This window comes from Squalius cephalus (genome assembly GCF_949319135.1).
Source record: "Squalius cephalus genome assembly, chromosome: 22".
In the NCBI taxonomy this organism is placed as follows: Eukaryota; Metazoa; Chordata; class Actinopteri; order Cypriniformes; family Leuciscidae; genus Squalius; species Squalius cephalus.
In genome coordinates, this window is record NC_137143.1 from 30660017 (window position 1) to 30684773 (window position 24757).

The 24757-nt window shown below is 36.1% G+C and overlaps 3 protein-coding genes across 7 annotated transcripts in view; 1 reads left to right on the plus strand and 2 right to left on the minus strand.

Annotated features, from left to right (window-relative positions):
- The first annotated feature begins 503 nt into the window (after window positions 1-503).
- Window positions 504-6773, plus strand: LOC307150182 (deoxyribonuclease gamma-like). 2 transcript variants are annotated; one of them, XM_079857055.1, is made up of 8 exons: window positions 504-737; window positions 1823-1911; window positions 2022-2114; window positions 2475-2587; window positions 2668-2780; window positions 3170-3327; window positions 4590-4686; window positions 5576-6773. In XM_079857055.1, the coding sequence occupies exons 1-8, from the start codon at window positions 612-614 to the stop codon at window positions 5639-5641; spliced, it is 855 nt and encodes a 284-aa protein (XP_079713181.1). In that variant the 5' UTR covers window positions 504-611; the 3' UTR covers window positions 5642-6773. The 2 variants fall into 2 exon arrangements, with proteins under 2 accessions (XP_079713181.1, XP_079713182.1); XM_079857056.1 differs by having other exon boundaries at window positions 602-737; window positions 2022-2118; window positions 2479-2587; window positions 5576-6728.
- LOC307150184 (protein SPMIP1) lies at window positions 6124-9198 on the minus strand (the record flags this gene model as incomplete). Of its 3 annotated transcripts, none has more annotated exons than XM_079857062.1 (3): window positions 9011-9198; window positions 6951-7364; window positions 6124-6242 (listed from the first exon to the last, which is right to left on the minus strand). In XM_079857062.1, exons 2-3 carry the CDS (start codon window positions 7354-7356, stop codon window positions 6124-6126), a joined length of 525 nt encoding a protein of 174 aa, XP_079713188.1. In that variant the 5' UTR covers window positions 7357-7364; window positions 9011-9198. The 3 variants fall into 3 exon arrangements, with proteins under 3 accessions (XP_079713188.1, XP_079713186.1, XP_079713187.1); XM_079857060.1 differs by having other exon boundaries at window positions 6951-7410; XM_079857061.1 differs by having other exon boundaries at window positions 6951-7458; window positions 9011-9094.
- Window positions 9199-9545: 347 nt separating this feature from the next.
- Window positions 9546-24757, minus strand: part of flnba (filamin B a) — an 83760-nt gene continuing 68548 nt past the window's right edge. For both annotated transcript variants that reach the window (XM_079857054.1, XM_079857053.1), the window contains 10 exons: window positions 23183-23335; window positions 22600-22722; window positions 17977-18243; window positions 16893-17030; window positions 16659-16774; window positions 14385-14517; window positions 13488-13664; window positions 12328-12546; window positions 12015-12218; window positions 9546-10358 (listed from right to left, as the gene is read on the minus strand). In XM_079857054.1, the coding sequence (XP_079713180.1) occupies window positions 10171-10358; window positions 12015-12218; window positions 12328-12546; window positions 13488-13664; window positions 14385-14517; window positions 16659-16774; window positions 16893-17030; window positions 17977-18243; window positions 22600-22722; window positions 23183-23335 (1718 nt within the window). In that variant the 3' untranslated portion in view covers window positions 9546-10170. The remainder of the gene's footprint in view (window positions 10359-12014; window positions 12219-12327; window positions 12547-13487; window positions 13665-14384; window positions 14518-16658; window positions 16775-16892; window positions 17031-17976; window positions 18244-22599; window positions 22723-23182; window positions 23336-24757) is intronic.

Here is a 24757-nt window from a genome sequence, read left to right on the forward strand (position 1 = left end):
CAATTAAAAAAAAAAAAAAATCATCATACATAAAGTTTTACTTTAAATGCAGGCATTGAAACATTTCAAAGCAGACAATTTGGCCACTAAATTTTTTATTTACCGGCCATTCTGAATTTCTACTACCCAAAACACCAATATCAGAAATAAACCAGATGATCAAAATCACTGCTTAAATTTAAATGTATTTAAATATTGATTGATTGTATATCATAAAATAGATTATTATATTTAATATTAAATTATTATTAAACAAGGAATCATTGAATGGCCTTTGGATTTACGACCATCAAAATAAAATAAAATAAAATAAAACAAGACACCCTCCTGGTTGGAGGATTTATGAATAATTAGCTAGTGAGCTGATATGGGCTACCCGCCACAGTTAATGTTAATTTCAAACCCTTTTTATATGAAAATTATATTATTTAAATGATTGATTGAAATACAAGAGAAATAACACTTCTGAAAACAGGAATCTGTTCCTATTCCTGATCCTGTCCAGATGCAGAAGTAGTGGCCATCAGATAAGATCAGGAAGTGTTTGGTCGCAGTATAAATGAAGGAAGTTCCCAGAAGTCCCTCTTATTTGAGCTGACTTCATCCCGGAGATGCTGAGTGCTCTGATCCTGCTGAACCTCGGAGGAGCCGTCAGCCTCAACATCTGCTCCTTCAACATACAGTCGTTCGGAGAGAGTAAAGTCTCCAAACCTCATGTGCTGGACATCATAGTGGAGGTGAGCCTTTTTTTTTATTTCTGCATGCTATTATAATTAATGCAAATGCTTTGATGCTATTTTAAATGTGCATAATGCACTGCTTTAAATTGCATTGTGTGTTTTTCATGTTCGAATGCATAATGAACGTAATGGTTTTATGGAAAAACACTCAGTAAAAGACTTGGCCGCAGTCCCACTCTACGCAAATGTCAATGCATTCCAGATCAGATAACATTGTGTTACTAAACGTCGTTGGATGTTATTATAAACTGTAGGGACATTGTTTTACTGTGTGTCGAGGCAGGAGAACACAGAGGAACAAGACATGTTGTCATTCTCAATGTTTTTAGGCACACATGATTGCTCAGGTATTCCAAGGTCACAAGTTCAGATTCTGGCGACTGGACGAGGGTGAACGCTCTTAAAAATACAGGTTCTTTATCTGCATCGATGCTTCCATGAAGAACCTGGATGTTAATTCATGGAATCTTTCCAATAATTGCACAAAAGGTTCTTTATAGTGGAAAAAAAATCTTTAGAATTTCTTCACACTAAGAAAAATGGTTCTTTTAAGAACGAGTTCTTTGAGGAACACAAAATGTCATCACTGTGAAAAGCCCCTTTTGGAACCTTTACTTTGCATATGTGACCCTGGATCACGTCACCAGTCTCGAGTCGCACGGGTGTATTTGTGGCAATAAACAATACATTGTATGGGTCAAAATTATCGATTTTTCTTTTATGCCAAAAATCATTAGGATATTAAGTAAAGATCATGTTCCATGAAGATATTTTGTAAATTTCCTACCGTAAATATATAAAACATGTATTTCTGTGAGTGAATGCATCACAATCACGAACATAAATGCACAACTTTAAAGAAGATTTTCTCAATGTTTCGATTTTTTTGCACCCTCAGATTCCAGATTTTCTAATAGTTGTATCTCGGCCAAATATTGTCCTATCCTAACAAACCACACATCAATGGAAAGCTTATTTATTCAGCTTTCATGTGATGTATAAATCTCAATTTAGAAAAATTGACCCATGGTTTTGTGGTCACATATGAAGAAACAGTGCTGAATTTCAAACTCTCCGTGCAGAGCATCAGTCGCTGTGACCTCATGCTCATCCTGGAGATCAAAGATGCGAAAGGAAAAGCGTTTGATCAACTCATGACTCTCCTGAACAGGTAAACACACTTCTGCTCACATAGAACACTAGATGAGATCATAAAGTCTTGATGAATACAGGAAAATGACAAACAAACCTAAATGTGTGTGTGTGTGTTGTGCCTCACAGCCGGTCCAGGACGCGAGCAGAGACATTTAGCTCTGTCATTAGTGAAAGACTCGGGAGGAAAACATACAAGGAGCAGTATGCCTTCATTTACAGGCATGTGGGATTTATGAAGAAATATTTCATAATTATTAATGTTGTTTTGCATGCAAAAAACAGATAATATTAATTTAGCTGAATTATGCATATGTGGTTTGATGCATTTCTATAGAATACCAACTAAAATTTAAACATACAATGCCATTTTTTCCAGTGCTGAACTGCAAAAGCGAAATAAAGGTTAAGTTGCAATTACAAACAATGTAATTAATGGTCAAAGTAATGAAACATGTTAGAGAAAGTTGCTTGCAACGCCAAGTGAAAACACAAACTCTATGTTGCTTTATATCAAACATCTGCCAAATGCATTTCTAATGAAATCAGAGTGCAATAATAATTTAGCTGTGATCATATCAGGAAGAAGACGCTGTCTGTGAAAGCCGTCTACCAGTATCCAGACACACAAAGCGGAGATGAAGATGCCTTTGCTCGAGAACCGTTTGTCGTGTGGTTCTCAGCTCCAGACACTGGTGAGACATGATGAACCTCTGACCTCCATAAAGATGATGAAGACATTATGACCAGCAGGTTTCTGTCTGTCTTACAACAGAAATCAAGGAGTTCATCATCATTCCTATTCATACGGTCCCAGAAGCCGCTGTGAAAGAAATCGATGAACTGTATGACGTTTATCAGAATATTTCACAGATGTGGCAATCTGACGTAAGAGTTTCTCATTGTTATGTTATGTTCCCTGACTAACAGAGCAATTCTTTTGTTGTAGTTGTTGTAGTAGCCTACTTTATTGTTCAGCCAGAGCTGAATATTGGCCTTTGGTCTCGCCATACAATCACAAAACAATTAACAATACACAACATCCACCCAATACATCTAACAATACACAATACACAAAAACACACAATATCAAAGCTTAAAATATTCACATTTCCTACCCATTAATCAAAAGACTTATTGCATTTGGTACAAAAGTTTCTTTATATATTGCTTTTAACGCCGACAGGTGTATATGGTGTATAACAGTGTCAGTGATCCACACACCTGGTTTTCTTGAGTTCCTGTTCCTCACTCAGTTTCATCTGGTCTTGTGTCAGAACTTCATCATCATGGGAGATTTCAACGCCGCCTGTGGTTACGTTCCTAAGAAGCAGTGGATGAACATTCGTCTGCGCTCGGAGAGTGAGTTTGTGTGGCTGACGGATGACAATCTGGACACGTCAGTGAAGACCTCCACCAAATGTGCTTATGACAGGTCTGCAGATTTATTTATTTGATAAAACTGTGTTTTCCTCTAAATCTGACATACATGACTGTTTATGCCAAGAATCAACAAGCTTGGGGTCAACCTGACTTTTCCCTTTCATTTCATGGGTTGTTCATGCGCACTACAAAATAAAGGTTCCAAAAAGTGATTTTTGGTAACACTTTATTTTACAGTGTCCTTGTTACATATGTTACATGTACTTACTATAGTAATTACAGTAAATGTTGCATAATTACATGCAACTAACCCTCAACCAAACCCTAATCCTACCCTAACCCTATAGTAAGTACATGTAGTTGCCTAATATTACTCAGCACTTAAATATATAATTACACTGTAACAATGACACCTTAAAATAAAGTGTAACCTTTTTTTTGTTTTGTTTTTTGCAGTGATGGCATAGATTAGAACATAGATATTTGGTTCCCCACAGAACCTTTCAGTGAACAGTTCTTTTGTTCTTTTAAAAATCTAAAGAAACTTTTTCTGTTTTTCTGTTCTTGTGTAATGTAAAGGTTATATGGGTGTTACATGTTTTTCATGGAACCACCGATGCCAATAAAGAACCTTTATTTTTAAGAGCATATGTATTTAGACTTATGTATTCTTATGTTTGTTTGACAAGAACTTTAAGGACAGACAAAATTTGGGTAGTTTAATGGTTAAGGATCTGATCTTGTCACATACTTGTTTAGAATAAAAGCATCAGGTAAATGACAAGTTAAGAAAGAGTGTATTATGATTTGATGTATTTGGCATTACTGCCTAGAGTCTAATATATGAAAGTGTATAAGTTTGGTTGGAGCAATGTGGACGCACTGCAAAATGTATTTTCTAGTTTTGCATTTTGTTTGTCTTACAAATATCTAAACATTTTTAAATCAAGATTATTGAGAAGCAAAATGACTTGAGATATATCAAATATTAAGTGAGTTCATGCCTAAAACAAGAAATTAATGTCCATGGGTTTAGAAAAATAAACTTATTTCAAAGTGAAAACAAAAGATGATTTTTCTTGCCCTGTGGACAGATATTTTTCCATGTTTTTAGAATAAACAAACAAAAAAATCTTCTTAAGTAATTTTGATCCTAAGCAAGTTTGAGTCCCGGGTCGTGGTCCTTTCCCTCTCTCTCTCCTCTTCTATCGCTTCCTGCCACCTCTCTTCATTTCTATCATAATAAAGGTATAAATGGTTGAAAATACAACTTTAAAAGCCTGTGTTTGATGAATCTGTCCCACTGATCCCCAGGGTTGTCCTCCGCGGAGAGAAGATGATCGCGGCTGTGAATCCTGAATCAGTGGAGGTCTTCAACTTTAAAGATGAGTTTGGCCTCACCGAGCAGGAGGTAAATATGATCTACAAAACCATGTAAATGGTAGATGCATGTAATTATTAAAAAAAACAATGTCACTGAAGTATTATGTTTTCTAGAAGAAAAACCCTGAGAAATATTCACTAGAGTAAAATGTGTGACAACTAGCCCCAGTCTCCCTTACAGGAAAACAAAAGAAACACTAACAGCTGTCTCTCTATCTGTCTGTCTGTGTGTCTGTCTCTCTCTCTATCTGTCTGTGTCTCTCTGTCTGTCTGTGTGTCTGTCTATCTGTCTGTCTCTCTATCTCTGTCTGTCTGTCTGTCTGTCTGTCTGTCTCTCTATCTGTCTGTCTCTCTATCTCTCTATCTCTCTGTCTCTCTATCTGTCTGTCTCTCTATCTGTCTGTCTCTCTATCTCTCTGTCTCTCTATCTCTCTGTCTCTCTATCTGTCTGTCTGTCTGTGTCTGTCTGTCTGTCTCTCTGTCTGTCTGTGTCTGTCTGTCTCTCTGTCTGTCTGTCTGTCTGTCTGTGTCTGTCTGTCTGTCTCTCTGTCTGTCTGTTTGTGTCTGTCTGTCTGTCTGTCTGTCTCTCTATCTCTCTGTCTGTTTGTCTGTCTGTCTGTGTCTGTCTGTCTGTCTGTGTCTGTTTGTCTGTCTGTGTCTGTCTGTCTCTCTGTCTGTCTGTGTCTGTCTGTCTCTCTGTCTGTCTGTGTCTGTCTGTGTCTGTCTGTCTGTGTGTGTGTGTGTGTGTGTGTGTGTGTGTCTGTCTGTCTGTCTCTCTGTCTGTGTGTGTGTCTGTCTGTCTCTCTGTCTGTCTGTCTGTCTGTCTCTCTGTCTGTGTGTGTGTGTGTCTGTCTGTCTGTCTGTCTCTCTGTCTGTGTGTGTGTCTGTCTGTCTGTCTGTCTGTGTGTCTGTTTTAGGCTCTGGCAGTGAGTGATCACTTCCCGCTCTGCTTCACTGTAACTCAAGCGCAGAGGAGAGGATGACAACACTCTCTCTTTACACTTCTACCGCTCGTCTGCTTTATTACTCCTACAGATGAGAATGAAGAACAGCTTATTATAAAATGAAGCGGTTCAAACATAATCAGAGACGCAGAAAGTGAGAGTTCAGTACTTAAGAAGAAGAACAGAAATGCTTCACTGAAAGATGAAGAAGAGCTTCCAGTGCTTGTTAATTATGAACCAGCGACCGCAGTGTTGGTTTACCAGTTGCTATGAGACCGTAGAGTTCGTTTGCACGGCTGTTACACATTTAACCCATCTACATTTCTCCACTGATTAACTGTAAAAGGGCTTTATTGACTCTCATGTTCTAATACAATAAATGTTCTATCAGATGATTTCAAATCCTAGGGAATTACAGCATGTATTATTAATAATGCATACACGCTTAGACAGAAAATATATGATTTCTTTCAGAAAATGATTGGATTGAAGGTGTCTGTTAAAGTTCAGTGAGGTGTGTTTCATCCGAGCTGATCCGTCACTGTGGGAACATTAAAAATGCCGTTCCTGCCGTAGAAAGTGTTGCGTACAATCCCCGATCTCCCGCTGGCTGGAGTCTTCAAGTCAATGTCATAGTCTCCTGAGGAAACAACGTGTTTAGTGCTCGATGGAGGAAGATTTTCAGAAGGACATGTAGCCATTAGTGTTAAGCTAATATTTTACTCTTTAATATTCCATATTCAGCAACCATTTTACTAATACACTACTTTTTAAGTTTTTAAAAGATAAAAAAAAAATATTGCTTTTATTCAGCAAGGATGCATTAAATACATTAATACATTCTATTAATCAAAGAATCCTAAAAAATATATATACTGTATACAGTATAACACGTTTTCAATATTGATAGTATCAGAAATTCCTGAGCATCAAATCATCATATTAGAGTGATTTCTGAAGGATCATGTGACACTGAAGACTGGAGTAATGATGCTGAAAATTCAGCTTTGATCACAGGAATAAATTACATTTTAAAATATTTTCACATAGAAAATAGTTATTTTACATTGTAATAATATTTCTGATTTACTGTATTTTTGATCAAATAAATGCAGCCTTGGTGAGCAGAAGAGACTTCTTTTTAAAAACATTAAAAAACATTACCATCCCTAAACTTTTGAAAAGTGTCACAATACAAACAGGAATTTATCCTAACAGATAATTACTAAAATATTAATCATCATTAGAGGGGTTTACAAAAAGCATCACTTTTACAATTGCTGAAAGGTTTGCTACAGTAAATATTAAACTTTGGTTGAAAAAACGTTAAATTTCCCACTTTCCTCACCTAATCTCCATCCATAATCCCAGGACGAGAGAATCGGATAATCAAACTTTTCCTCAGGGCTTTTTTGGGCTCGTTTCCTCAGGTACAGGTGTCGTCCTTTGCCTTCGTTGGAGAGTCCCTGATAAAGATCAGCTTTGGTCTGCGGGGTCACGGGCCTCATCAGAGGGGCTTCACTGAGGGACCGGCGCACGATCACAGGCTTCTTCTCCTGCTTCTGGACCACAGGGGGTAGTGAGACTTTACTGGCAGGTGGAGGGTTAAAAACACCAGTGGACTTGGACCTGCGAGCCGTGAAGGACGGGTATTCCTCACTGTACTTCATCTTCCACGCCAGCCGCGTGTAAGCCTCCTTCAGGATCAGCTCACGGTAGAAGTTCTGGTCCTGGGTGGTCTGCAGGTTCCTCATGCCTCTTACTGATTAACGGGACAGTGAGGCCACAGAAACATAAGAGGTGCAGAGCTGACCAATCAGAGGAAAGATCAGTCAACAGCAGGAGAGAGGAGAGGCCTTATAAACACACACACACACACACACACACACTGAATGTGCTGACAGGAGAACAAAAGAGACTCTGCTGAGCACCAGAGCAAAGGGAATCAGTTTCAGCTGAGAAAGAGTCACACACAGAAGGCATGAAAATCGATAGGGTCTCAAGAGTAGAAATGCTGAAACTAAGGGACCGTTTACACGACACGTTTTTGTTTTCAACTAAAAATGGAACATTTTTCTATACGTTTTGGCCATTCAGTTACATGACAATGCATTTTGAGGGCCTGAAAACGCAAACTTTTGAAAACAGGTTTCAAAGTGCAAGTTTTTGAAAACGATACCGTAAAGGCCCTTGCACACTGAGTCCGAAATTAACATCCGAAATTTTCGCACGTTAAAAAATAAATAGGCCTACGACCTCACGTTATGTCAATCACGCTTGCACACACACTGCCTCCGAAACTTTCGTCCGTCATAAAAATGACTTGAGATATATTTTTATCGAGATATATTTATTTCGTTCGGATCGGGTTCGCTTTTCTGCGTTTTTCGCATCCGTAGCAAGCATTTTGAATGGTGTTTTGACAATTCAGAGCCACCGAATCACGAATACGAAAAAACTCATACGAAAATTTCGGACTCAGCGTGCATTGTCTCTGTGTAAAAACTACAAAAACGCGAATTTGTGGAAAAGGTGACGTAATGCGCATGCGTATGACGTGTTTAGTCTATGGGGCTGTTTACACGTGGTCACTTAATGCGATTTCTCAGATCTGATAGCTATCTGATTTATCAAAACGATTTTCTTTACAAAATGACATCAACTATTGGCCTGGCATGAATACAGCGTTATTAGTTGTTTGTTTCATGGATCGTTTTGACAACTGAATTTGTTATTAAATTAGCCCCTAATTTAATAAATGATCATTGCGACGGAAGCAAATCAATTAAAACTAACTTTAGATGGAAATAACTTAACTCTGCTGTAAAGCCGAAACAATCTATGTTACCTTAAATTATACGCTTATCTCTGTAAAGCTGCTTTGAGACAATCTACATTGTTAAAAGCGCTATATAAATGAAGATGACTTGACAACGTTGTCATCAATACGCAAAAAGAAAAGAAAAAAAGAAAAAACTTTTCCATTTTTAGTGCATCGTTGTCATGTAAATTTACCCTAAACTGGTTTGCTAGGTGGTTTATGATGGTCTTCCAACACAAACAGATGAAAAGTGCCCCAAAACAGTCCTAAAACCAGTAAACAGAGCAGCTAAACTAGCGTAAGCTGGTTTCAGTCGTATTTTAGGCTGGTTTCGCCTGAACTAACCCTTTAATCAGGAGTTGTAATACTTAAATCTGTCCTGAAGGAGGCAGCAGAACGTTTCTGGACATTACAAGCCTCATCTACAACACTACAAACTCAAACCCACTGCAAACAGACACAAAGCGCGTTCCTCTCTGCCAAGTAAGTTAACGTTAGACTAATTTACTTTCAAATAAAGGCTGTTACATAATTTCCAAGACAATATGAACAAGAAAATTCTTCAAAACAGAGCTGAATGGACTTACTGATCACAATGACTTCTTCCTGAGCTAATCCTGACTAAACAAAGCACAATAATGAATAATGTGCACGACCTTTGGAACTATAAATATGCTTGTTCATTTAGCAATACATTTGTTGTACTGTATTCAGAGTCGTTTCTGTGGTAACAGACAGATCAAGGTGGCCATTCACTTCCTGTTAGTGGGAGTCTAAACACGACACAGTTAAAGGAACAGTTCACCAAAACAAAGAAAAGAAATAAAGACATTTGATCATTTCCTCGCGTAAATAACGAGACATTGTAGATTCTGAATTCTTTATTCCAGTCAATTTTAATAAGCAAATGTACATCAAATCTACTTGCGTGTTTCACAATAAGGCACCAATGGCTAAATACAAAATACGCCCCTTTCCACTTACAAAATGCTTCCCCACTGGAGTATCAAAACTAGTAGAATTAAGACAAACATGAAGGTTTGAAGAATGAAAAAGTTCTGCATAAATCTATTAGTTACATTTGCATATTAATGTCTTCAAAAAGCAAGAAATTCTGATAAAATGTGAAAATACTGGGTCTTTTGGTCTTGAGGGCTCTGCAAGTCTAAGATCTTGATATACAGAAATTGTTTTATGTTACATCTTTATTTATTGCCCCTTCTCTAAACTATTCTATGTAGCAGTGAAACCGTTAAGATGTATGCAGATGTGCTTGATTTGAAGAGATGGACGATGCTTTGATTTATGAGTTAATAAACATCACAGCTCAGTTTATGCAGTGAGAATCGAACACAGACATGGAAATGTTATAATATGTAAATTAAAAGTGACAGTAAGTCAGAAACAGACGAACAATTAGAGTCAATATCAGTAGTAAAGAGACGTTTGGGTGTGAAACCCTGATCAGTTTGTTCATACACGGTCATTTCAACTTTAACACTCAACCTCAAACTTGCTATGCTGAGCAAAATCGACAAACAGAAGAAATGTACAATTCATGCATCATAACAACATGCTCGTTACCGTCATAATGCGTCACATTCCAGTCAAAAACCTGATCAAGTGCAAAGTTCAACAAAGTGAAGAAGGTCTGAATGATTCGTTCACTGATGCCTTCTATTTTTTTTTTTTTTACAGTGTCTTTCTTTCTCTCTCTCAGGAGTGTTTTGGGTTTAACCGCAGGGAATTATGGGACAGTGACTTGGAAGGGGGAGCCTGGGATGTGTTCGTCTCCCCACTTGACAGCCAGAATGTAGTTGCCCCGCTCCTTTAAGATGTAGCTGATGTTGTACTGCATGTTTCCCGTGTGTTTCACCAAGATCTCCTCGCAGGGCGTCAGAGGACCGTGAACTCCGACCAGGAGCATGTTCTTCCCTGGAGAACAGACACACAAAAATACATGCAACGAGTGGTTTCAAAATAATATAATGATGATAAAATAAGTTATATATACAAAATTATTATTAACAGTAACAGCAATAAAAAAAAAAAATATTAAAAAAAATGTTTTATATATGAAGAGTTCAGATGCAAAAGCCTCTAAGTGCCATCTGAAATTTTCTTCTAGAATGATCATTTTTATCAAGCTCGTATATTTAAGTTCAGTAATTTCACTTAAATGACAATTAATAGGTCATTTTCATTGCCATTTAAGTGAAATTACTGAACTTAAATATACAAGCTTGATAGAAATGATCATTCAAGAAGAAAATTTCAGATGGCACTTAGAGGCTTTTGCATCTGAACTCTTCAACTAATATATATATATATATATATATATATATATATATATATATATATATATATATATATATATATATATATATATATATAAATAAATAAAATGTAATTAATAATAATAATAATAATAATAATAATAATACTTACATATATAATGTATTAAATTAAAAAACAATAAATTACGTGTAATTTAATGTTAATTTATTTAATGTTATTTTTCTTATTAATTGATTACATAAAATATATATACATACACACATAAGACACAACAAGACACATACATACACACATGCATAACAAGACATACACACAGTACTGTGCAAAAGTCTAAGGCACGTCGGTATTTTCACCCTCAAAAAATGGGTTTAAGCTCTATATATATATATACAGTGATTATGAATATAGATATATATATATATATAGTGCAATGCATAAGTTAATACACCCATGCTAAAGCTGACTAAAAAGAGGAATAAAAAATCATATTTTGGAAATTGAACTTAATGCCTTAATTTAAAAAATTAGGAAAAATCCAACCTTTAAGGACACCAATTTTCTTTGTGAATGAATAATGTATCGTAAATAAATAAATGTTCTTCCTTAAAATACATGGTGCATAAGTGAGTACACCCCTATGTTAAATTCCCATATGAGGCAGGCAGATTTTTATTTTTAAGTATTTATTTTATTTTTTAGGATACTATGCATCCTAATAAAGTTCCCTTGGCCTTTGGAATTAAAATAGCCCCACATCATCACATAGCCTTCACCATACCTAGAGATTGGCATGGTTTTATTTCAGTTAGCCTAATAGCTGGTTTGATTTGCATTGAGAGATGATCTTATGGAAAGTACCCCATGCCAATCTCTAGGTATGGTGAAGGCTATGTGATGATGTGGGGCTATTTTAATTCCAAAGGCCAAGGGAACTTTATTAGGATGCATAGTATCCTAAAAAATAAAATAAAAAAAATAATTAAAAATAAAAATCTGCCTGCCTCTATGGGAATTTAACATAGGGGTGTCCAAACTTATGCACCCTGTATTTTAAGGAAGAACATTTATTTATTTACGATACATTATTCATTCACAAAGAAAATTGGTGTCCTTAAAGGTTGGATTTTTCCTAATTTTTTAAATTAAGGCATTAAGTTCAATTTCCAAAATATGATTTTTTATTCCTCTTTTTAGTCAACTTTAGCATGGGTGTATTCACTTATGCATTGCACTGTATATATATATATATAAAAATAAACTCATATTTTTGCTAGTAATAAGCTGAGATCTCACCTGCTTTACTGCAGTCGACAGTGAAAGCCGCTCTCTGGCCCACGAAGGCCTTGCTGAGACCTGGACCTCGACTGAGCACTTTACTGGCGTCAGAGGCGGCTCTGGGAGACGAGCTGTAAGAGCTCACACTGCTTGACCTGCTCACCGACTCCACCATCAGAGTGGACATCTCGCTGGCGTTGGTCACGTTCACCAGCCGTGGACCTGAAGACCACAAGAAGAGTTCAACACCTCGACCAACAACTGAATCTCAACCCGTTCTCGTCAAACACCAGCACTGGATCCTCCTGGTTCAGATCAGTTTCACACACACCTGTGACTTTGGCCTTAAACGGGCTTCCAGTGATGTGGTTGGGGCCGCCGTATTTGATAGTGATGATGTAGTTTCCAGGGGCCATTGGCGTGTAGTGCACTTTAAACCCTTCGGGACACTCCTGACACTCCATCTTCACCTTGGACGGGCCCTCGATCGTGACGGACAGAGATCCTGGTCCAGCTTTGGTGTTATTGATGATAAACTCGGCCTGGTTACCTGTCAGAGGAGACGTGACAGTCAATATGATGTGAGCATGACAACTTAAGACCGTATGATGAACCGTTTCATGACAACTACAATATTCTCATTTCCTGCTTCCTGTTAGCCATCAAAGTCGGCACAATGACTGTTCAGAATAACAACATTTCTCTCTTTTCTTTCTACAGTCTTTCTTTTTCTTTGTGCACAGTGGACTTTATGCATGGAAACATTGCACCATTGCATAGTAAACTGGTAATGCATATGCAAGTGTGTGTGTTTTATTCTGTACAGTCTGTGCATCTGCAAACCTGCTGAGAGCCGATAAACCGCGAGCTTTGGTCTGTTCTGCTAACATCAATCCAGCGCTGTTAACACTGACATTATCAGACGTGACCAGCTGGAGGGATGGAAGCTATTCTGACACTTTTAGCTATTGTAAAACCAAATTTATTCTTTCCTGTGAGCCAACCATGTGGCTTTTTTGTCTTTAGACTCATGCAGCTGCAATGCATTTTAATGCAGACTAAAGCAATAGATTTCCAGCTCTTTAAGAGGAGGCATAATGATGCTGCCGACCTTTCGCATTGGTTTTGGAGCCGAGCTAAATGTCCCCGTGAGCTTTAGACTTTCTCTGCAACAGCCCGAGTTGTTAGACGAGTTACAATGAAGACATGCATTTGTTCTGGATGTGATCCATGAGAAATAGGTTAGCTAATCCAAGATCCTTCTGTTTAAATCATTTTGCTAAAACAATGAGGCGCGTTCAACACGAGCGAGAGAGCGTAACTTCCTCTCGACATGCCAAGTGAAAAGAAACATCAAGCAATCAATATTCATAGTGTTGAAAACACACTGACGGCATAGAGGAAAACTTGCACAGGCTTTTATTTCTGCATAATTGTTTTTAGCCCTGTGCCAGCAAGTAATGTGTGTCCGTTTAACGTGGAAAGCATTACCTGTGGTTCCTCTCTCCAGACCGGCGCCGTACGCAGTGACGAGTCCGGCATCACCGATCTGTCCTGGTTCTCCCACGCGGACCTGGAACGGACTGCCAGGGATGTGTGTCCCGTTGAACTTCACGTCGATGATGTGGATGCCGTTCTCCCGCGGGATGAAACGGATGGCGTACTTGTCTGGAAAACGAAGAGTATATTAACCAGAGAACCAAAAAGAAGAATTAATGACTAATGACAAAAATAATGGCAGTCAGGCTCTCCATTAACAGCGGAAAAAGGCCTGTGTATTATATACCCTTTTCTATATTTCCTCAAGTATAAGTTAAGACAAGTCGCTCTACTAGCACAATGTCCAACGCTAACATGCAATTCATCATTTACATTTGAGTTTTTGTTATAACTATAATTCAAGATGCTTGTTATATGAAAAACTTAACTTTATTAACTACATGAGTTAACATGAACAATGGAAAAAGTTCTAAAGCATTTATTAATGTTAATTTCGACAATCTAATACATCATTAAAATGAAAAGCTGTATCTGTTCATATGTAATGGACCTGAGCTGACATGACCTAACAATGAGCAGTTAAACTAATGTTAAATAAAAACTAACAAACGAATTGCTCATTGTAATTTAATGCATTAATAATGGGATCTTATTGTAGTGTTATCAAACACAGTTGTGAATTAAAGTCAGAATGAAAACCCCTCCACAAACCATTTTACATTCATCAAACATTTCCGAGTGGAATGTCATGCAAAATGGGTTGTAAATGCAGTTTCATGTTCAAATATTAATAAAGTCCTTTCACTTTTAGTTATACCAGAAAATGATTTTCTTTAAAGCATGAAATGCATCACTGTTGAAGAGTTCATAAGCTCATGATCATGTCACCTTGCTCTAGTTCAGACACCACACACTCCTCCAGCGCTCCGGACGGACTGTGAACTTTGGCATCGATGTTGCCCTTCGCCCCGTTCAGACGCACTGCAAACGATGTGGGCTGGTTCACCTTCAGACCCGACTCCTACATTAGTGAACCAACAGTTTACACCTGCATATGGAGCCAGTGCATTCTGGGAAAGACTGTTGATGCACATACACTGCCGTTCAAAAGTTTGGGGTCGGTGCGTTTTTTTTCATGCTTTTGAAAGAAATCTCTTCTGTTCATTTATTTGACAAAAATACAGTTTAAAAAAAGGAGAAATATTACAATTTAAAACACATGATCCTTCAGAAATCATTCTTATATGATGATTTGCTGCTCACGAAACATTTCTGATTATTATCAATGTTGAAAACTGCTTAATATTTACGATTCTACAATGAAAAAGTTAAAAACAGCATTCTTTTGTAATATAAATGTCTTTACTGTCACTTTTGATCAATTTAATGCATTCTCGCTGAATATAAGTATTAAATTCTTTCACGTTTTTTTTTACTGACCCCAAACTTATGGTACAGTATAAAAGGTATATTGTTATACGTTTTAAACATTTTAAATGTGCATAATCCAAAAAATAAATATAAATAAATACAACAACAAAAAAAGCAATAAAATGCTTTAAAAACATGACATGTTCAGATATTGATAACCTCACCTGGCCTCACCTAAGATCAGCTAAAGCTGAGAGAGAGAGATTTGACAATTCGACAAGAGAGAAAATGAGAACTAAAGGGTTAGCTAAACTACAGGGAATAATGGGATACGGTTGGATGGAGGTTTCTAGCAGTCGGTGTCGTCTTCCTCTCTCTGCTTCAACTGATCCCACAGTGAGCTTTACTACGGCTGAGTCTGTTAAAAGCCTTTAAATGAAACACAAGAGAAACACCAGAACAGCCACAGAAAGACGAGTGATGTCCGACAGCTATTCAAAGAGGAGTTCACTGGATAAATCCGATACAAAACGTAGTGAGCTGCCTATCTAGACAACATTAAGCCATCATATGTGCGCTTCTGATGTGAAGCCTGGTCTAAAGGTAGACCGCAACATTACGCTGCCTTCTAAGATCCCTTGTTTGAGCCAGATTCAAAGGCAGAATCTCATGTTTCTTTCTTTATCACTCAGTTGAGACTTGATATAGTTTAGTTCAAGTTTACTTTATTTATCCCTTAGGAAATTAGTTTTGCACTTTGATATAGTGAAGTGGATTGTTATCACAACGCTCAGAATGCATCAAGCGTATAATAAGGACTGATTTAGATATAGGTGGTAAACTAGGATGTATTTTTAACGATAGATTAAGTATTTTAGTATTTTTCCTTACATAAGTTCAAAAGTATGGGGTCAGAAGGATAAATTAATACTTTTATTCAGCAAGAATGCATTACATTGATCAAAAATGATAGTAAAGACGTTGTTACAAAAGATTTCTAGTTCAAATAAATGCTGGGTTTTTTTTAAACTTTTATTCAAAGAATCCTGAAAAAAAAAATGTATCAGTTTCCACAAAAATATTAATATAAAAAAAATATTTGATCACAGGAAAATATTTTTATATTTTATATTTAAATATATTTATTTAAATATAATATATTTTTGATCACAAAAATATTTGATCACAGGAATAAATTAAAATGTAATTTATTCCTGTGATCAAAGCTGAATTTTCAGCATCATCTTCAGAGTCACATGATCCTTCAGAAATCATTCTAATAGATCATGTGACTCTGAAGATGATGCTGAAAATTCAGCTTTGATCACAGGAATAAATTACATTTTAAATTATATTACAATAGAAAACAGTCATTTTAATTGGTAATATTTCAAAATATTACTGTTTTGATTAAATAAATGTAGTCTTGGTGAGCAGAAGAGACTTCTTAAATAAAAAAAATAAACTTTTACAGACCCCGAACTCTTGAACGGTGGTGCACTTCATATGAAAAGCTCTATTTGCGTTGCTACCTATGAAGAACATCTAATTCCACACAAATACGAGTTTCATTAGAAGTGAGCTGCCTATGTAGACAGCGATGTAGCTCACTAGTGTGCATGTTAACTTTATATAACATATTTAAGGGAAGAATGTGTCGTTACATAGCAAAACTTCCATATAAGTTAGTTTTCCACTGTAAAAGTGACGTTGGGTAGTTTGAGAGTTGAGTAGCTGATCTTTGATAGCTGCGGACATGAATCTGTGTGTCGATGTTCCCTCATGTCTCACCTGAAGACTGGTAACAGTGAGTCGACGGGCATCGTCTTCGGGAGCGCACACGGGAACCAGGAACGGGCTGTCGGGAATGTGCTCGTCGTTGAACTTTATAGACACTTCGTAGTCGCCTGCAAAGAGTTTAGAGATGAGTTACGGAGGCATTTTACACAGTATCTGCATTAAATGAAGAACAGGAGCACAGGACGGAAAGGCATTGGTCATGTGTGTGTATGTATATAAATATACCAGGTTCTTGAGCTACATAGGAGACGCCACATGATCCATCCTTCCTTTCCTCAAACGAGATTTCTGCACGACTGGGACCCTCGACAGCGATGGACAGACCGCCGGCGCCCGCCTCTCGCGTCCACACATTAAACTCCGCTACACGAGATCAGGGACAACATTATTAGATCTATAAAAACACACTGTGGGTCACCAGCTGTTATTCACAGTTCATGAAGACGGTCGTAATTCAACAGAAAATAAACTGAATAAATGCATTATATTTGCAGAATGAAAAATTAAGCCTTAAATAGACCATTACAATTATTTTCAAGATGACATTTAAATATATTCTCCATCCCTTTTCCACCTTTTTTAAATTAATTTGAATAAAATTAAATATTAAAAATAAATGGTGAAATTAAATTACAAGCAGTATAATTTTTTTTTAATAAAATGTATTTTTTAAATTATAAAATTGTATTTAACATTTTATCACTATCCATAAACATCTGGTGAGTAAGTAATTAAATATTTCTTAATGGAGTTCATGGTGTAAAGAGTGAAAGTTTTTTTTTTTCTTCAAAAGAAGATATTTTCTACATTTTTGAAAGTAAAATTAAAATATTACAATAAATGTAAAATTAAATTAAATTATAATTCATTTATTTATTATATTTATAATAAATTATATTTCAAGATTGCATTTCAAGATATTTTTCATCCTTTTTCACCTTTTTGAACTAAAATGAAAATTAAAAAGTATTCAAACTAATTTTAAATTAGATTAGTTAATAATGTATACATTTTAGGCAACACTTTAGTTTAGGGTCCAATTCTCAATATTAACTAGTTGCTTATTAGCATGCATATTACTAGGATATTTGCTGTTTATTAATACTTATAAAGCACATATTAATGCCTTATTCTGTATGACCATATTCTACATCCCTTAATCCTACCTAATACATAAACTTAACTACCTTACTAACTATTAAATAGCAGTAATTAGGAGTTTGAGGCAGAAGTCATAGTTAATAGTGAGAATTGGACCCTAATCTAAAGTGTGACCAAATTTGAATAAACATTTTGTCGGTGTCGATACCTGGCACGCTCGCCTCGGCCTTCTCCAGACCCGGCCCGCCCGCTCGCACCTTATGGGCTCCGCCTTCTCCCAGCGGACCCACGGTGAACTGGAAGGGGCTTCCTGGCACGTGCTGCCCGCGGTACTTCACGCTGACCGTGTGGACGCCCATCTCGTGAGGCACGAAGCGCACGCAGTACGTGTGGTTTCCCACAGACACGATCTCAGCCGCTTCCGTGGCTCCCGACGGGCTGGTGACCTGCGCAGAGACGTCCTGAATGTCGATTTCTGGGGAGAACAGAGAGGAGGAGGATTCAGAGAGAGAGATATATGGAGGAACGGTCGCTCAGCTCTTCTGACGTCTGTGTTTTCTCAAGGTTTTGCAAGCAACATTCAATAGAGATGATACTTACAGCACTCAGGTTTAGCTGAAAAGGAAATGCTAACAATTTACAATAAGGATTCATTGGCTAACATTAGTTAACTACATGAGTTAACATGAACTAACAATAAAAAAAAAAAAAAAAAAAAAAAATACACAAACGGTAAAATGTTTGGAACAATTAAAAATGTTTTTAATGTTTTGAGAGATTTTTTTTTTGTACAAAATTACAATTTAAAATGATAATAAAACTAAACAGAATTACAATAATAAAGTGTAATTTATTCCTGTGATCAAAGCTGAATTTTCAGCATCATTACTCCAGTCTTCAGTGTCACATGATCCTCCAGAAATCACTCTAATATGATGATCTGATGCTTAATTCAAATAGAAAAAAAATTTTCAATTGTAAAAAAATTTCAGTTTGACTATTTTTGGTTAAATAAATGCAGCTTTGGTGAGCAGAAAAGACTTTTAAAAATTATTATTATTTTTTTTTTTTAAATCTTAATTGTTCCAAACCTTTGACTAGTAACGCAAAAAAAAAAAAAGAAAAAAAGAAAAAGAAAACAAGAGAATTAGTTCAATGTAATGGGGTGTTCAAGTAATGTAGGAAAAAACTAACATAATTTTATAGATTTAGAGTTAAAAAATCTTGTTGAATTTTATGTGGAAAAGGTACATCATCTTGACCAAAGTGATTTGAACGCACTTAATGTCATAATTACAACTCAAAAATACAGACTTCCCAGGAACACTTGAACTAAAATGAACTAACAAAGTTGTATTTTTATTAACTAAAATGCAAAATGTTAATGAATTACTTAATGCATTAACTAATTTTAACTTATGGGACCTTATTGTAAATGCTTACTAACTGTAATCTGTATGACTTTCTTTATACCATGCAGCACAAAAACAGCAGCATGAACATTCGCCTCGTGTTCGACAAAAGAAATAAAGTCATTCAGGTTTGCAACGACATGATGTGTAAATAACATGAACATTTTCTGGAGTTGTGATGAGCAAAATAAGCAGCTCTCGTTCATGCAAACACGTCAAGAGCAGCGCGTTCTGCCAACCTCGTCGTCCACATGCCCAGCGCTTACAACGCACCCTCCAGCCCTCCAGAGGGCCTTCTCAGGGGTGCCGAGCCAATCCGGGTGACCCACACTCTGCCCATGGTGAAGCGCGTCGACCTCAGAGGGCGAGGAGACCCTGAGCCGGCCTGACCTTTGACCCCGAGCCGGAGAGAGCAGTGGGAGCGATAGACGCCGCGTGAGAGCAACTCACGAGCCAAAGCCAGAAGAAACCAGGTCACTGAAAGCGGTAGACGCAGAAGAAAAAGAGGAAAGATAAAGGACAGATCAGGTCAGAAAAACAGTAAAGTGGGGAAAAAGGAGGAAGAACAGGAAAAGCATTTATAAGACGCACGTACGATCCAATTTGATCCTAAATACCACAGATTTGATCCTACATCAGAAGTGAGGAACAAACTGGGATTTATTAAAAGCAGAAACTGACGTAAAAATGTTCAAACACACTTTTTGGTGCTCATATACCAGTGATTCAATTCATTTAACACTGGTTATGAAAATGTAGATTAATCACAATAGGCATTTATATATTGGTACTTTACAATAAGGTTCCATTCGTTAGCATTAGTTAAACACTGAAAAATACTTAATATAAAGTTAAAAATGTACTAATACGTTATTAAAATCAAAAGTTGTCTCTGTTAATATTACTTAATTCCCCTGAGCTGACATGAACTAATGATGAAGAGTTGTATTTTTATTATCTAATATTAACACTGAGCAGTACATTTGTTACAGTGTTTATTAATCTTTGTTAATGATTAACTAATGTTAACTAATGGGACCTTAATGTAAAGTGTTAGCAGTGTTTGATATATTTGATATATTTATAACTGCTCTGTAATAATTACATAACTAAAATAAACAGAGCAATTCCAATAGGGTTCTCAGACCATAATGAACATTTATGAACATTTTTGTGCACAAATCCTTCATAGGAACAGTTTAGGATCATTATACGCACGTCTATATAAATGAGGACCCATGTCTGATTTTCAGTCATTTTTAAACGTTATTCCGCTCTTTATGTCTTTGAATCTCACGAGAACATTTCAAGAGTGTGTGTGAGGTCAGAGGCCCAACAGTGTGTGACGATCAGTGTGTCCTGGGTTAGATCAGCGCTACACCGTGACATCATTAACCAGGACATGGTTCACATATGGAAGTCGTCTGCATGATCCAGGTTTGGATATTAATTACTCAACTAAAGGCCTATTCACACCGAAACTGATGCATTCTTTAATGTGAAATACAAACCATCGCTAAACATTAACGCCAATGTTGTCATTTTCTAAAATAGAAGTAGCAGTATCTTATTGTTTGTTTTTTATTTTATCAAAATAAATAAATTTACTTGTGTGAAAAAAAAAAAAAAGCATAATGGTAAATCTATTAAACCTCAATCTAAACCTCAAAGTATCTTATTAAATTGTTTAATTTATTAAAATAATTTGTGGAGAAGTAAAAAATAAATAAATAATAAAAAAAAATAAAAAAATAAAAACCAAACCTCACATCTATCATTTATCGGATTGGATGAAAAGAAATGTATTAAGAAAATGTATAAAAAATAAAATAAGATTGTTTAAATTGTTTAATTTATTAAAATAATTTGTGGAGAAGTAAAAAATAAATAAATAATAAAAAAAAATAAAAAAATAAAAACCAAACCTCACATCTATCATTTATCGGATTGGATGAAAAGAAATGTATTAAGAAAATGTATAAAAAATAAAATAAGATTGTTTTAATGTTAAAAAAAATAATTACTAATTTTAAACTACTAATTATTAAAAAAAAAAAAAAAAAACCACATCTAGTGTGAAACATTTTTGCATTTTAAAGTAATTTTTGAACCGCCCTTTGGTCTATTTTGAAGAATATTGTCACTTGCACTAGAAAATGACGACTAACATCTTATTGTCTTCTTTGCATCTCATCAAACTGCACACAAAAAGACATTTCAGACTACACCAAGACCCCTACTGGAAGTGCAGTATTAGCTAACTTTATACCGCCACTCCCTCAAGACTAGCTAGCATTAACGCAGCACGTAGCACAGACACACGACACGGACTCGAACAACAACATCTGTGCCGGTCTGAGGGGAAATCAGACCTAAAGCCACGTCCAAGTTCAATACGTTCAGCTCCACCTGCATATGATGTCTTGTTTCAGAGAGCCATGTGTTTCTACTCACGTATGGAGACTCAATGCATTAATGCATGACGTGAGCCTGCAAACAACTGCACATCCATTTGTTTCGTGCTTTTTTTGGCTGGCGTTCCTGTCGGAGATTGAGCTACAGCGTGTTAAACAAGCCTATAAACCAAGCCTTGACAAAGTGGCTGAAATGATGAATAATTCACGCCTAATGCACATTAAAACTCCAACCTCGGATTCTAAGATGAATCTTTATGTGGATAGATGTCCGCTTGACTTGATATTAAAGGAGTGGTATAATGCCCTTTTCATAAGACATAAAATAAGTCGTTGATGTCCCCAGAGTGTGTGTGTGATGTTTTAGATCAAAATACCCCACAGATATTTTTATATATCATGTTAAAATTGTCACTTTTTGAGGGTGAGCAAAAACGCACAGTTTTTGTGTCTGTTCCTTTAAATGCAAATGAGCTGCTGCTCCCGGCACAGGGGGCGGAGTTTCAACAGCTTGCACTCACACAGACATGCACTGAAAATTTCAAAAACTTTTAGCCTTTTATGTTCAAACCGGAGTCAGACAATGATGGAGAGACTCAAGAAGAAGTGACAACATGTAGAAGCAACAGGACATTTCTGAACGGTTAGTTGATGAGTTTATGAAGCTGATGTGTAGTTATCTTCTAGTCATTGATTAGCATATTCTGTCTTGATAATCTATAAATCGTGTTCAGGGGGCGGGGTTTATGTAAATTGTAGGGTTGGTGATGTCACTAACCCGGGAGGAATGTGGTGTAGTCTCTACCAGCCGTTTGTTGTAGTTCTTAAAAAGCGATTTCTTTAAAAGCAAATATCTCCCTTTGCTTTGAACTTTGAGCGTTGTAACTTTACAGATGTTGTTTATGCTCAAACAGCAACATTACACACTAACTAAAGTTAGAAAAGTCAAATCATAATCAACCACCCCTTTTAAGGTTACAGCTGTATATCCGGGAACCTTCATACCTGGGATCTTCAGGTTGAGATCACACACACTTCCAACACTAGAGACAGACACTGCTTTCTGACGGCGAGTGATGCTCTCGCGGATACGACCTTCTCCGGTCACCCGAACGCTGAACGGACTTCCTGCAAACACAGACATGCAACAAAAAGTAAGTCACATGCTAGAAGTCTCTTCAGCTCACCAAGACGGCTTTTATTCGATCAAAAATACAGTAAAAATGTGCAATATTAGAGTTTAAAATGGCTGTTTTCTATGTAAATATATTGTGTAAAATGTAATTTATTCCAGCGATCAAAGCTTGCATTTTTCAAGAAACATGATTTTTTTTTTTTTTTTTTCAGGATTCAATTAATAGAAATTGGTAAAAAGAACAGCGTTTATTTGAAATAGAAATCTTTTGTGACATTATACACAGTTGTAATAGGAATGTAATAGGAAATGTACAGTATATACTATACGCTACTCCATTTTGAATATTATATTTTGCCAAATAATGTGTAAACAAGATGTACGCCATATTTGGACCACATTATAACACCTATATAAGGTTTGAATGATGCTTTGAGCATGTGAGCCTCTTACCAGGGACGTGCTCTTCTGCGAACCTGATGGACACGATGTAGGTGCCCGGCTCACTCGGACAATATGAGACGCCACAAGTGCCGTCCTCCATGTCTTCAGTCTGTATGTCCACCTTACTGGGACCCTCAATGGACAACGCCAAACCTCCATAACCTGTGAACACACAGATATGCCATTCAGGAACACCATAGATCAGATCATTGTTCCTGGACACACACCAACACTACACATTCTGCACGTCTCCCTCATCTGACCCAAATATGTCTGGTCCTGGAGTCTCCACTAACGTGTGGATGAGTTGAATCAGGTGTGTTTGATTAGGAAGAGTTTGAGAATGTGTAGTGTTGGTGTGTGTCCAGGAACAGCGCTGGGAAACACTGGATTACATGCATTAACATTAATAAACAAACGCTGACTGGATGCATGAGAAATATAAGCATTTGACTGCACAAGACTTGTTATGACAAGTTAAAGAGTGTGTGATATACTTTATGTGAAGGACTAATTGTATAAATATTTGAAGTTCTTTGGGTAAGTGGGAATAATTTGCCGCTGTGGTACCAATTAAAACCCCAATTTTCCTTTATTTCCACCCTTGAGCCGCTTTACACAACCTGTTTGGATTATATTCTTAGCAATTAAGTGAATTGGAGAGCTTGAAAAAACATCATTAAGGGCCAGACGTTTAGCAGGCGAGGTTTATTTAGCGCTTATGTCGTTCGGTTAGGCGGGTTAGAAGGTTAGCTGCGCTGAACAGAAGTCAAGCTCTATGTTTAATGGTAATATCTTTGTTATGAAGGAGAAATGCCACAGAGAGGAACCTGATGTTTATAACCTCAAATCCTTCAAGACAAGAGTGCCTCACTGCTGAGGAATGAGGAGGAATTCTGTCAGCTCACATTTGAAGCCTCTTATTCGTGGGAAATGTTTATATCACCTGCTTTTGGGAAAAAAGTTGCTATGCGGTTGCAAGTTCAGGTTGCTTAGTGAAAATAGCCCACTCTCCAATCTATGATTTTCCTTCTCTACATATGGCTCAAGGTGGGGTTAAGGACTTCAATGTAATGAATGAAAGCTATTTATTTATATATAATAAGTCAATTACTATTATTATTAACACATTATCAAATAAATTAAATACAGATAATAATAATAATAATAATAATAATAATAATAATAATATACAGATAAAGATAACATTATTTGTATTAAATAGATATTATATTATAATGTGAGTTTATATTATAAAATTATATAATATAAAACATTATATATTATATTATCATAATTATTTACGATTACAATATTAAAAAATACTACTACTACTACTACTAATAATAATAATAATAAATAAGCTGTTATTAAATATAATTATAATAAAATAAATAATTAACATATAATATAGAATTGTATTACTATTATTATTATTATTATTATTATTATTATTATTATAGCAAATGATTTAGTATTATATTATAGCTGTATTAATACATAAGACCAAAAAAACTTAAATAAAAAAAAATAAATAATAATAATAATAATAATAATAATAATAATAATTATTATTATTATTAT

Coding starts and splice junctions, on each gene's coding strand:
- LOC307150182 (XM_079857055.1), top strand. CDS start 612: ATGCTGAGTGCTCTGATCCTGCTGAACCTCGGAGGAGCCGTCAGCCTC. Junction 2,115..2,474: donor CAGTATGCCTTCATTTACAG/GCATGTGGGATT, acceptor TGATCATATCAG/GAAGAAGACGCTGTCTGTGA. Junction 2,781..3,169: donor CACAGATGTGGCAATCTGAC/GTAAGAGTTTCT, acceptor GTCTTGTGTCAG/AACTTCATCATCATGGGAGA.